The sequence below is a fragment of the Nyctibius grandis genome, chromosome 23 (assembly GCF_013368605.1).
Source record: "Nyctibius grandis isolate bNycGra1 chromosome 23, bNycGra1.pri, whole genome shotgun sequence".
Classification (NCBI taxonomy): Eukaryota; Metazoa; Chordata; class Aves; order Nyctibiiformes; family Nyctibiidae; genus Nyctibius; species Nyctibius grandis.
In genome coordinates, this window is record NC_090680.1 from 721862 (window position 1) to 735242 (window position 13381).

Genomic DNA, 13381 nt, shown 5'->3' on the forward strand with positions numbered 1-13381 from the left:
ACTGATGCCTACGCTTTCAAGGACTTGAGGCCTGTAGGGTCAGGCTCTAAGAGGAAACTCAATCTCAGCAGTTACCTCACAAGGAGGGTCATGATGTGTCTCATTCTACAGGATCGACAGTCTCTGCTGTCCTTGAAGAGACCAAAGCTGCTTGTTGGGGCACATTCCGGAGGGTTTGTGTTTGTGCCTTGGAAAGGCTTGGCAGCCTGAGTATGGCTTCTGCCTCCCTGTTAGGTGTGCGGCGCACTCCTGGGACCTCCTGTTGTGTTTGCAGCTCTTGTATTTTCTCCAAGTAAGCTGTAGTCTCATTACACCCTCCCTGCAAAGTAGGAGCAAGGTGAATTAGTAATATATCTGAAGGACATCCAAGGAAAAGCCATGTGCTGATGGGAACAGGAATTAGAATATCATTTGCCTAGCCTGTATGCTCTCCGTGGAGATGGTGTGGGACATAGCGCTGCTGGGGGTGATGCGGGAGCCTGGAGAGCACCCAGCTCACCAAAGGAAGATCTGGGGACAGTATGAGCATCAGTAGGAGCCATAGGTGCAAGTTTGCAGGTGTCTGTCCTGAACTGGGGCAGCTAGGCAAGAGCAACAGAAGGAGATGGAATCCAGGAGCAAAACTCCTGGGTCTGCCTTGTGCAGTCTTGGCAAGGCTCTGTTTTTAGAAGGAGAGCTTGTCCCATTGTCCGTAGAGGGGTGATGTACCTCCTGGGCTTGTGTGCATGCTGCCAACCCATAGTTGGGGAAATGGCACGTGTGATGAGGAGGAAGAGGCACTTTCCTGGAAGGGCAACTGCTAACCTGCCGATTGGTGCCTGCTGCTTGCCTGGGTGCAGCAGACACCCTGGATACCTTCCTGAAAAAACACGTTCGTGTCATTGAGACTGGGCAAGCTACGGCCCTGGGGGTAACCTTGCTAGTAGGCGTGTGTTGCTAGGGGCTCCTAATACTGCCTGGGGAGCTGGGGACAAAGGTCCGACTGTTGGTCAGTTGGGGAGAGGAATGCTGCTCCAGTGTCAACAGTAAGGACTGGTTCTTGCTTTCTGACTGATCGTAGCTGGCTTGTAAATAGTAGAAACCTGTGCTGTCTGTTTGCTTGCTCAGACCTGGAAGACTCTCATTTGTTGTTTGTTCCTCTTACAAAGCCAGTTTTGGAACCTCTTCTTCCCAGCAAAGGAGATAGATATCCTTATGCAAATGCTGTTTATAGCTCTCCATTAATCATCCAGAAAGGGCTGTCAAACAAAGGGGGGATGGTTAGGCAGTTTAAATCTCCAAGTTAGGCAATTTAAGTCTCCAAGTTGCTGACTCTGAAATTTCAAAGTGAAAGTTTAATTTGAGTTAACCTTTAATGGAACAAACAGTAACTCATTCTTGTCCTTGCTATGTGCAGAGTCAGTGCTCAGCACAGAATCTGATGTAGAACAACATGCCTCATTTTCTGTGTCTTTCTATTTCTTGCCCCCATCCCCCACACGTGCATTGTTTTTTCTCAAAGTTTCCATGCTCTGTTGCAGAGGGAACACATAAGGACGGCACTACCTTCTACGCACATAATTTCTGTCTAAAAACATCTTAGTCCTCTCAGACAGAGGAATGTGTTTTCTCTGTGTTAGGCATCCCTTACACACCCTGTCGCTGACATTTTCCACGAAGCTGTTTGTGAGAATTACACCAGTGAACACATAAACCCTGCAAGGAACTGCAGTCAGCTTGGGCTGAGCTCTACGTTAGACATGGGGAAGGCAGTTTTCAGACAGCATGGGGTACTAATCCTGCCAGGGTCAGGCCCTTTTACTGATTTTATTTTTTTGGTAGACTTGAAGGCTCAGTTAGTCCCAGGGATTATAAAGTATTGACCAGCTACCACTCTGTGTTCAGGCAAAGAGGGCTGTGCATGAGGATAGCTTGAAGAATCATGTGCAGAAAAGACATTTAATGACCTTAGTCACTTTGTGGGGGTTAGGTGCAAGTGTCCTCCCATTATTTGGAAGCAGACTTTGCCCTCAGTGTTCATTACTCAGAATGCTTTGCCAAATGAATATATCCTACTGATCGCTGGAGTCTCACACTGGTCCCCAGCAGCCATTCCCAGGAATGGCTCCCAGTGCTCTGTTGGTAATCAGCCTTGGGCAGGTGGTGGATTAGGAGGTGTAGTGAGTCTGCTGGGCTACATGGTGTTATTTCTGATCAGCTGGTCCTTGAGATAACAGGTATTTTGCAGACAAACATACATGCAGTGCTGACAGAACGGCACCTGTAAATATGCATGTTTTTCTCAGGACAAAAGCCCTTGCTGATAAAATTGCTTGTGTGCAAAGTTTGGAAAAGGAAAAAAAAAAAAGAAAATAAATAGTGAGAAACATGAGTAGGGGCTTTGGGAGGAGGACTTACTCCCTGGGCAGGGAAAATAGAGTGTAGCTGGAAGGAAAAACGCATCAAGAACAAGAGACTGTGGAAGACCTGGAAGAGGCCCTGCAGCCTGATAGCTCCTTCAGCTTTCCGGTGACGTTGAAATAAGGCATGGATTTCTGGTGAGTAAGGGAACTCTTCTGACAGAATTATTATTCGTGAAGAAAGAAACAAGTTGTATCATGAAGGGCAGAGCTACCCCAGCCTGGTTCTTGTGCCTGTGCCTCCCCCAGACCACTGAACATCTTCATGGGCCCTGACCCACCTTCAGCCCTTCCCCGCGCTGTTCCCTCATGCAGGTAAGAGGCAGCACGTGCTGTGGCCAGCTCTAGGGCACTTGCTGGTGGGCCCAGCAAAACAAAATGCTTTGTGCCTGCTGTTGCACCAGATCCTGCTGCCACATTTGGTTGGATTTCGCTCATAGAATCAAAAGTGGTAAGAGCTGGGCAGATGGTCACAGACCCTTGATTTCGTTGGGAAATATTCTGAATACCTCTTGTTTTTTACAGCATAAACATACGTAGAGGGATAGGTTCCAGCATGAGAACTGCTCAGTAATTATTGTGGTGTTGCTTTGGTGAGTGGGACCTGTCCTGGTGCTACCAGGGCTGCCTGTGCCTGAGGAACAGACCTGTTTTTCCAAAATGGAAGTAACCCGATTGTTGACTGTGCAGTGAGGTGCACTGCAGCTACAACCTGGAGTTAACTGGTGCTGAAAGGGGACACCTCGCTTGCGTGCTGTGCCAAAGGCAGCCATAAATCAGGTGTCACCGAGGGCAACAAGATAATTCTTAATGTGCATTTCCCACCAGGCCACTATGGCCTAGAGCTATTCTTAGCTTTTAGTAATGCTCTGCTAAATTACAACGGGTTTAGTAATCAGTAGAATACTACAAAATAAGCCACATTTCTTTTTTTTTCAGATTGAAAAGGGCTATTCCTTGCTAAAGCAGAAGGGAAGTAAAAGCCATATAAAGTCTGCTTTATAAGTTTAAACTATTGTAACAACCAAAGAGCGACAGTGATTCTCAGATGAAAGATTTCCACTTCTCAGTTTCACTCAGAGGCCAGAGGATGGAGGATGTGCTTTCAGTAACAGCCAAGATTGGAGCATTAGAAGTAGGTCCTGTTCACACCTCTGCCACAGACCTTGCACAGGACGCTCAGGTAGCTCCTCTACCTGGAGAGCAATTAGCTTCTCAGTAAAGCACATTGAAGTAGCACATAAATGGCTGAGTAAACCCAATGCCTAGTCACTCTTGAAAGGAGAAGGTCCCACCCTGGCTCCTCTACCCTTGCTGTAGGCCATGCGGTCCTTCCCCACCAGAAGCATCACTGGGTGTGACGCTCCTCTGACCATGTCAGGAGCCAATTAACTCCCTAACCCAGCAGGAAACCATTTGCTCTCTAGTTTTACTTTTTTTCCTCACAGGTGACTAGGCTTAGTGGAGGTTCAGGTCTGTGCTCTCATCAGTGCAAGGTGGTGGGACATGGGAGGAGGTTCAACACAAGCTGTGACTTGTAACTTCACGCTGGCATGAGGAGGCTGGAAGTGGTGAGTCCTGGGTGCTAAATGCTTTGGAATACAGTTTGCTGACTTTGGTGCCTGTACAAGAGCCTATTCCAGCCTTCTCTCTGCTGTCTAGAAAAGTCTATGTCGTGCACCATATCTGGCTATGTTCCTGCCTTGTAGAGGTGAACAGGCTCTTTTGGAGATGAACTGTGGTCCGAAAGACTAAGCGCACAATTCTGAAATCGCACACATGCACAGTTAGAAGGCGCCCCTCAGGGCATTGTAAGCCCTCCTGAACCCTACTCAGACTTTGCAGGTAGTTTGGTCATCACTGACCAGTGTTGATTGGTGTTGATTTGAACCTCTGGTTGTTGCAGAGAAAGTAATTTGGTTTTTCTTAGGTGCCAGACTGTGTCCAGTTCCTCTGGGCATCCTCAGCTCTGCATGGGAAAGCTGTTCACTCCCTCTTATTATCCAACTTGCTGGAGATGGCTATAGACTGTCAAAATTCCCCTTTCCCCATCCTCCCTGGAACACAGTCCAGACGTAGATGACAGGAGACACAGGTTCCGCTTCAGGAAAGTGAACACAGTGGTGCAAGCTGCCTTCCCTTTTCTGCTCTTTCACAATCTCTCTGCTCTTCTCAACCTCCCATGCCCAAGAGCTACTCATCCTGCCCCCAGCCTCGAGTGAGACCAAGCACAGAGGGAATGGCTTGCAGGGTCTGTGCCAGTTTCTTTCCTTTACACGCTCTGATGTCCACCATAATGGCAGATCAGAGAGCAGCAGGAGCTGGCCTTGGGGAGTAGAAGTACTTCGGTCTGGAGGAGTTTAGAGGAAGAAAACAGCAGTAGAAAAGAGGCCACTGCCGAACCTGTGTGGCTCTGACAGCACTGCTGAGCCTGGAGGAGCCTCTTAGCACAGCAGAGAGAGGCAGGGGAAGATGCACATTGCAAATAGGGCCAAGAAGGGGACCTGCAGGCGGGACTTCTCTGCCCACTGCCAACAGCATGACTGGAGATTTTATCAAGCAGATCTGAGCTAGTTCTGGATATAACGCAACCCACCAGTGATGGGTGAGCTGTGGACCTACCTAGGAGACTGCTGCACTCTGACCCCAGAATTAGCTGGCTACCAAACCATGAACTGAGTTATTTGTTGTTTTAAATCAAACATTTTCTTTAATGGATGGTGTAGGAGGTCTCTTCTGTTGCCCCAGTGACTAACCAGGCCTCCCTGCTTTTGACTGGCCTGGTGGGGGGAGCCGAGATGCTCACTACTTCCTCATTCCTCGGAGTTCACTGCTTGGGCTCACCACTCCTTAGCTGCGTTCGGTTATTTAAGCAAGACAGCCTGGGAGCATACACCATGCGAAGGACAGGGGCTGTGCTGAACGGTGTGGGACCTTCGGGCACCTGGTGTTTGGCTTGTCTTCGTAGGTGCTGTGACCATGGCACCCCAAGGCCAGGTCATTTTCTGGAGGTATGGTATTATCTGTATCTGCTTTGGGAGAGAGGAGGGCGGGAATTGCATTTTCCAGACTCCTTGGCTCTATCACTCAGCTGCCAGGAGCTTTCAAGACACCAGTTCTTTGCATTCAGGGATTGCACAGGAGGGCTTCCTGGCTGCTTGTCCCCTGACATCCCCCCTCTGGCATTTATCGATGAAATCCTCCATAACCTGCAGGCAGCACCCCTCGGCTCCCAGCAATTTCTCCCCTGCCCACTCTCGAGAAGGAGGATTTTAATCTAGAGGCGTGAGGGTGAGTCACAGCCTCTGTGAGACGGCGTGGCTGCCACTTGCTCCAGGCATATGTGCTGTGGGTCTAAGCACGTGCTTCCCAGGCGTGAGAGCTGAGGCTGATCATGGCAACCTTGGCTGAGTTTATAGCAACTATCTCGCTCTGGGATCAGCTCTGTAGAAACTGGTGGAGTCCTCAAGGAGGTTATTCAGCATATGCAAGAGGCTCGGTATCTGCTCTGGAATAGGAAAGCACAGAGCTGTCCCACGGTGAGCCTGCCTGAGACCCTGAGTGACTTGGGGTTGAGCCCCGTGGGACGTGACAAGTCTCCACCAGGAGCTGTCGTGCTGCAGGATCCACATGAGCCAACAAATAAGTCCCATCCCGCAGGCCCCCAGGGGAGGCAGTGGCTGGTGATGGGTCCCTGGCTGCCTGATGCCCACAGCTGGAGGATATCTGCCGCTTTCCTCCCCAACAAGGTCAGCTGTGACGGCAGCTGTGGGGCAACAGGAGTGTGCAGGCAGAGAACTGCCGTCCACCCTGGTCGCGAGTGAAAGCTGGTGAGAATGGGAAGGAAGCCAAACGTGTGACACCTCCCAGCTCTGAGGGCATCTAGGCAGGAAGGGCTTGGTATGGATGTGAACATATATATGGATGTTCAGCTGCTCTGCCTGTGTGACTTGGTAAGTGGCCTTCTCCTCCTCAGCCTCTCATTCAACAGCCACTTATCCATCTGCACATGGGGCATTCCCAAACCAGCCAGCTGATAGTTCTGGCCCTGTTTCCAGCCCCCTCCTGCCCGCTGCCTGGCTCATATCAGGTGTCTCCTGGGATCAGGGGCCTGTCTCAGCACTCTGCTCACCTTTCTGGGCAACTGGTCCCTTGCAAGTGCCAGCAGGGACTGCCCAGCTCGCTTGGGCACGAAGGGATGCAGAGAGGAGCACCCTCCACTGGGACCCACTGCCTCCTCCCAAAGGCAAAGCCTGGGTCTCCTCTCCTCCCACCACATTGTCCCCCACCTTTGATGATGAATGTTCACCACTAATGTGGTCATTGTAGTCATGTGCTTCACCGGGCCACCTTGCTCTGAGTCTGTGGCTTATCTGTCTTGACCTCCTTCCTGCCGGCGGGCTCTGCAGAGCTGCACTGTAGGTGTAGGGTGTGAAAGGAGGTGGGCTGCGTGGTAATTTTGTCCTTTCTTTTTTCCCCAAATAGCATGACTACAGTCATTATCATCCTGGCTGCGGTGATAGCCCTGATCATCGGGTTTGGTGTCTCGGGTACGTGACTGCTCGGTTTTCTTGCTGTTACTGGCGGGCGGTGAACTTCTGCCCTGCCGCTGCGCCCGTGTCCCCGTGGTGTGCATGGGCTGAGGTGTGATCTTGTGTGGAAGTGCGTTAGCAAACGAAACATTCATTTGTGCAGCGCAGTCTGTGCTGCTGGAGGTGTAGTGCTGTATTAGCTGAAATTGCCTTGGGCTTGGAGCCCTAAACCTACACATAAAAAGTCCTGCATGTCCTGTGCTCGTTCTCCCACATGCAAGGAGACTATATAGTATTTATTGCTGAGTTTGGGCAGCATCTGCCAGGGTGGGGCACATTCCCCTGCTCCCTCAGAGACAACAAAGATGTGTTGCTTTGGTCTTGGCCAATATGCAGTGTTGAGCGAGGATGCTTAGGGAAGGGCTGCATGGGAAAGAGGGCCTGGCTCCAGGAAGGAGATAATTCTCAAGCTCGCTGGTTAGGATTCGACTTGAGAAGCGATCTGTGTCCTCAGGGAAGGGAAATGCTGACTTTTCTTAAACAAAAGAAAACAGTCTGGATTCCAGTAAGGGTGAAAGAGCAGCCTCTTATTTCTCTGCCAGCATTATGCCTTGCGATCACATTTATCTTGCATAAATGGGGGGTCCTGACCAAGAAAAGACATAAAAATCATGCTCTTCTGGCAGCTGCAAAGAGAAAAATCCCTGATATGTGTAAGTAAGCAAGAAAACACTATTCGAATTCTTCTCAAACAAATAACAGGAGATACTTTTTGAAGGATGCTGCCTGCTAAAGAAATGCTCCTGTGCTTTATCTTCGTATATAAGCCATGGGAGCTGACCTCTGCTAGCAGCACTGGTAGCGGCTACTGGTGCCCTTGTGCCCATTCAGCCTTGGGGCTGGCGCATGCCAGTGGCAGGGTGGTCTGGCCTTTCTCCACGCTCACCACCTCGCCTTTCTCACGCCACCTTCCTTTCTGCTTGCAGGAAAACGCTCCATCAGTGTGACAGCGCTGACGTCTCTGGGGAACATCGGCCAGCGCAGCGTCCTGGGCTGTACTTTTGAGCCCGACATCTGGATGGGCAGCACAGTGATCCGTTGGGCGAAGGCGGGAGTCGCTGGGCTAGTTCATGAGTTTAAAGGTGGGAAGGACCACCTGCACGAGCAAGATGCGTCATTTCAGGGCCGCACGGCAGTGTTTGCGGACCAGGTGATGGGTGGCAACGCTTCCCTGGAGCTGAGGGACGTGCAGCTCTCCGACGCCGGCACCTACCAGTGCTCCGTCACCACGGCCAGAGGGAGCGGCGCGGCGGTGCTGCGGTACAGGACGGGAGGTGAGGGCTACGAGGAGGAAAATCCTGCTGCAAAATGCAGCTGGGTCGGACCTACCCACAGTTACACAGATACCAGAGGCTGTGTGAGCGGCGCCTGCTCCTCCAGCAGCCACCGTCGAGCCCTGCACCCCTGAGCAGGACTGTGGCATTTTTGGCTTTTCCAGAGGTGTTTATGGCCTTACCCACACTTTCCACATCCTTGTTCCAGAAAAGATTATTATTTTAATGCACTCAGTTTTCTTTTTCTTTCTATTTACCACATGTAGTCTACCAGCTACTTAACTGACTATAGAGAGCCCCTAAGAATGGGAATAGCTAATTGATCTTATAAAGATTCAGATTTTATACTTGTTAAAGATAAAATGATAGATTTTTCTCTCTAGATTAAGATATACCTCCAGCCAGGAGAAGTGCTGCATAGTAAAAATTGTAGCCTATTATTTCATATCTTTTTTCTGTTTTTCTAATGTATTCAGTTTTAAAAAATGACTACCAGAGCAACAAACCACCCATATCATCATTATCTATAGTATTACATATTTGCTAGAGTTAATTTTCACCTTGGTATGAGTCAGCCTTAAAACACGCACAGACACAGACAAATTTTCACTTGCGGGTGCTTAATTCTTTTGAACCCTCTGGACTGGGCCATCATGCTCACCGCTGGCACAAAGCAATATGCTCCCACTGAATTCAGAGGTTTCACCCGTTTCTGTCACCTCTGGGTCTTTCTAATGAAACCGTGGTGAGTTACACCGACTGTATGAGATGGCTAACGTGAGTCTGCACAGGTAGTAGTCTTAGTGTTTCTCTGGCTGGCTTTTGCTGGCCTCCCTGAGGTCCCAGAACATCCCTTGATCCATTGAGCCCAACAGCTCAAGCTGGGAGTGGAAAAACTCTCAGACCTCTCCAAGTTAAGGAAATGCAGTTCTAGGATGGGTGACCACTTATGTGGTGAGGCCAGCCATACCTGCAGCACAGAGGGGGTTTCTCTGTGCTTCAAGCCAGTCATGGCAAGATAAGAGTAACCAGCAGAGCTCTTGAATGAGACAGGCTGCTTTTCTGCAGGTCCAGTCTCCTCCTTTGGCCCAGCAGAGCCAAAGCACCAGGAGATGGGCACCAGCTTCTGTGCAGGAGCTTGTGACAGATGTCTTGGAGGTGCAGCCACTTCCCCATGTCACTCACAAGGAGCCCGTCCTGGGGCAGAGAAGCAATACGGGCGTTGGTGTTGCAGGAATGTTGCCCAGTGTCATTTCACACAGTTTCCCATTTCTTACTGAAAACGTGATTTCTGCCCTGTTGCTTGTGACGCACTTCCCCAACCAGTGAAAAAAAAAGGGTGCTGGGCTCACAGGTCCCTTTTCTTGCAATGGCAAGGATGGATTGGGACTACAGTAGGTAACAGCAAGGCCAGAGGGTGTTGGCTTGTGTCTGAGGCGTGCTTAAGTTCTGTGGGGACTTTGTCTCCTACCCCTCCTTGAAACCTTGTGAATCTGCCTGCTTTTGTGTTGCTTGATTCGATGTTTAAAGTAGTCCACACAGAAAAGGCATTAGAAAGAACACGTGAAGTGTTCACCATTGAAACTGGTGAGCTCTGCTCTCCTAAAAAGCTCTTGTTTCTCTTCACATATGTGCATGTGGGACACACAATGGATATATAGAGACCAAGGCTAACAAAGTTTTATTTGAGATGGTCTTGGCTTTAAAACACAGCTGAGTTTGCAATGGGATTTAAACGTTTTGTTTAATCCAGGGATGTTGGTGTAAATCTTGCAGCTCAGAGCACTCTTCAGTCTGCCCTCAGCCCCAGCAGGTGCAGATGGAGCTTCCCTTGGCGCAGCCCCATTTAGCATGAGTCACATCACGAAGCGGGAGGTGTTGGGCAGGCTCCCTTGTCAGTCAGCAGAGGGTTGAGTCATCTTCCCCTGCCCCCAGTCTCTGATAACAGCAATCATTTTTGGCATGCCTCTCCCTGCAGAGAACAGCAGGTGCCTCCTTGCAGAGCCATGCCCGCTGCGGTTCCTGCCTGGGGAAGCCAGGCGTTTGGCAGACATGGGTGCTCTCAGGCTGGCCGGGTCCTGAGCCCAGTCTCCCCTGGGAGCTCGAGTGTCCAGGAGCTCTTGGGAAGTGCTTGGTTTATGAGCCCAGGACCCAACCTGTAACTGTTAAGCAGAATTAGTTAGAGAGACTAAAGCTGTGCCATGACCTCAGCAGATCTTGTCAAACTGGACACCCTTGTCCTAGGAGTCTTTAGATCCCCTGTAGCCCAATCTGTACAGCCCTCTGTCTGAGCCTCTGTCTTTGCTTTGGCTACACGTGGTGCTGTGATGCTAAGCAGCAAGTACCCTAGAAATACCTGGGACTGATGAGCAGATGCAGTTGGGTGTTTCATGCCCAGTTCCTAGACATTTGCCTTCTTCTGACTCTCTCCCCTTTTTCCCTCCCAAAGCCTTCAGCACCCCCAAGGTCCACGTGGAGAACAGCAGCAGCGGGGAGGCGTTGCAGTGTGAAGCACCACGCTGGTTCCCTCGACCCACCGTGCGCTGGACAGCCTACAGCGACACCGGCGAGTACCTGCCTCATGTGGCCAACACCAGCTACGAGCTGAACGCTGAAAACATCACTCTGAAAGTGGTTTCCTTTCTGCACAACATTACTGCTAATGCCACCTACACCTGTGTGATTGAAAACAACATTGCCAAGGCTACAGGCAACATCAAAGTGACAGGTAGAGTTTAACACCACCCAGAGAGCACATGCGTGGGGGAGCAGAGAGTTTACACAGCGCGCCTGTGTGTGTTGGGGGGCTCCTGCAGCACCTGTGTCAGTCAAGGAAGGGACTGAAATCCGTGGTTAACCCAAGTCCCTCTCTCTGTCCCTGGGATGAAGGAAAGGATCTGTGTTTGGTCCTGCTATTTCAGATGTTTTTCATGGTAACAATAGTTCCCTTGGCATGGGAACAGAACTGCCAGGGAATGGGAAGAGAGGAAGGACACACTTCAAAAGAATATATTCCTTTGAATCTTAGCCAAAACCAAACCAACCAACCAAAACCCTCAACTTTCGACACTTTCTTTAGCCAGCTCAGCTTAGATCCCTTTTGTGTACCAAACCAGCAGGCCCCTTCAGCTGTTACTAATGTCAATCTCTCTGACTCCAGCCCACACCCTTTATTTAAAAGGCTCCCTTCTTCACAGGAAAGCAAACTTTCCCAAAAGCCTGGATATCTTTTCCTGTTCCAGGTGAGAAGGGTCACAGCTCTTCTACAGCAAGGGCTTCATAGCAGTGGGTCTCCAGCACAAGAGGCAGGGTCTATCTTTATCGATATTCAGAAAAATTGAGAGGAATATACACGCTTGTTTTGCCTTCCCTGCTGTGTTCCCCATTCTGGCAGCCTTTCACTATTCTTCTGCTACAGATTTCAGCATTACAAGGGGGACCAACTTGCAGCTGGTGAACCTGAACACAGAGTCGGTGTCCTCCTCCCTCCCAGCCTGTCACTGGATGCTTCTGCTTCCCCTGTATCTGCTGTCGATATAAAGCCTCTATAAAACAATCATTGCTGGACACGAAGGTAAGCTTGGAAAGGGAAACTCATAAACATATATGCTTGGTGTAAGTATATGTAGACCCTCTTTCTGAGTTTTGTTACAGCAGCAGACTTCTCTCAAGCCTGCCAGAACTTGGGGATGGGGTCTTGTCTTTCCCCATGCCCATCCCTTCCCCATCCCCAGCTTTAGGTGGGACACATGGCTTGTCCCTCCCACGGGCTCCCTCCTGGCTTCTCCGATCACTTTCTGCAACTTTAGAGATTCTTCTCTCACACTATTGACCCACGGGAACATCTCTGTCTTTCCCTGCAGAACAGTTACACAGCTACCCTGACGGCAGGACACGCTTCATGCTTTCCTCCCTCTTGGGCTGAGAACTTTATAAATAGAATTCCTTCCAGTTCCAGAGCACGTAGTAGCACAAACATGAAGCCAGCTGATTTCTCTCTTGTATTATTATTTCTTACCCATGCCAACAACAGGATCCTTTGTTTGGCTTCAGAAAGGGAGCGAGGAATGCGATAAGGAGAGTTGCATAAATAAAGGAAAAACTCTGATCACAGGAACGAGACGTGTTCTCTTTTCTGAACTAACCCAGAGACCAGAACTCTGATCATGGGCAGCAGCTCAGAGCCAGAGACAAACAGGAAAAGGGTTTCCTGCAGTACAGCTGGGAACTGGTCCTACAAACCTGGAGTACTAAAAGCAAGGAAATTGTAATTGCCCCCAAACAGATGATTCATCTGTCTCATGTCTTGTGATTCTCTAACTCTACTAATAAAACTGTAAATAAGAGAGCCAGTTAACTCGATTTAGTCTTCTCAGAAGACTATAATCAAACTCCCCTTCCGAGAAAGATGTTGTGAATGGTAAAACGCTGATGGACCAGAAAAGGGCCAACAGGCTCGGAATAAGTGTTAGGTCTTCAACCTGTCAAAGGCAAACAGTGTATCTACAGTTGTAGATGAGGACTGATGATTGCATTTGTAATGTGAAATAAGAGAGGAACGGGTGAGCAGTAAGTGTGGCAGCAGGCAGCAGACTAACATACATCATGAGGAAAAGAGGGAGACTAGTAAGATGCTACTGGAAAAGTTCAAATTCAGAAGTAAAGTTGTTAAACACAGATATAACTATAGAGACAAATCTGCCTTTTTTACTTTTAATAAGTCTGTGTTATCTGGCACTTCCTATAATTCCTGTAGCACTTACTGTGTTATTCATATCACATGACTTTCAGTTGCTTTTAATCAGATTTTGACCTCTTCAGTTTACATCACTTACAGTCAACATTTTCTTCATGCTGAGACAGTTTATTTTTGGGTTGTTTTTTTTTTTCTTTGGGGAGGGTGGGGGTCTAAGCTTTAGCAAAATCTTTACCATTTTGCAGAAAGCACCTACAGAAAAAAAGAGACTGTCACAGTGAAACTCGTGCAGACCTCTGCTTTAAGCTGTTTTGGCAACCCCTTTTAGGATGGAGGCTCCGAACGTTGTTGAATGTGTCAGGTCTTGTGCCACTCCTGCTTTGGTTTTAGAAGCAGCCAGCAGGCCTTGAGAGGGAAGAC

General features: G+C 49.3%; 1 protein-coding gene across 3 annotated transcripts; it reads left to right on the top strand.

Annotated features, from left to right (window-relative positions):
- Window positions 1-5: 5 nt before the first annotated feature.
- VTCN1 (V-set domain containing T cell activation inhibitor 1) lies at window positions 6-12382 on the top strand. Of its 3 annotated transcripts, none has more exons than XM_068417544.1 (6): window positions 6-2537; window positions 6885-6949; window positions 7918-8265; window positions 10715-10993; window positions 11684-11839; window positions 12129-12382. In XM_068417544.1, exons 1-5 carry the CDS (start codon window positions 2527-2529, stop codon window positions 11803-11805), a joined length of 825 nt encoding a protein of 274 aa, XP_068273645.1. In that variant the 5' UTR covers window positions 6-2526; the 3' UTR covers window positions 11806-11839; window positions 12129-12382. The 3 variants fall into 3 exon arrangements, with proteins under 3 accessions (XP_068273645.1, XP_068273646.1, XP_068273644.1); XM_068417545.1 differs by lacking the exon at window positions 6-2537 and adding an exon at window positions 2903-3970; XM_068417543.1 differs by lacking the exon at window positions 6-2537 and adding an exon at window positions 4310-5410.
- The last annotated feature ends 999 nt before the right edge of the window (window positions 12383-13381 follow it).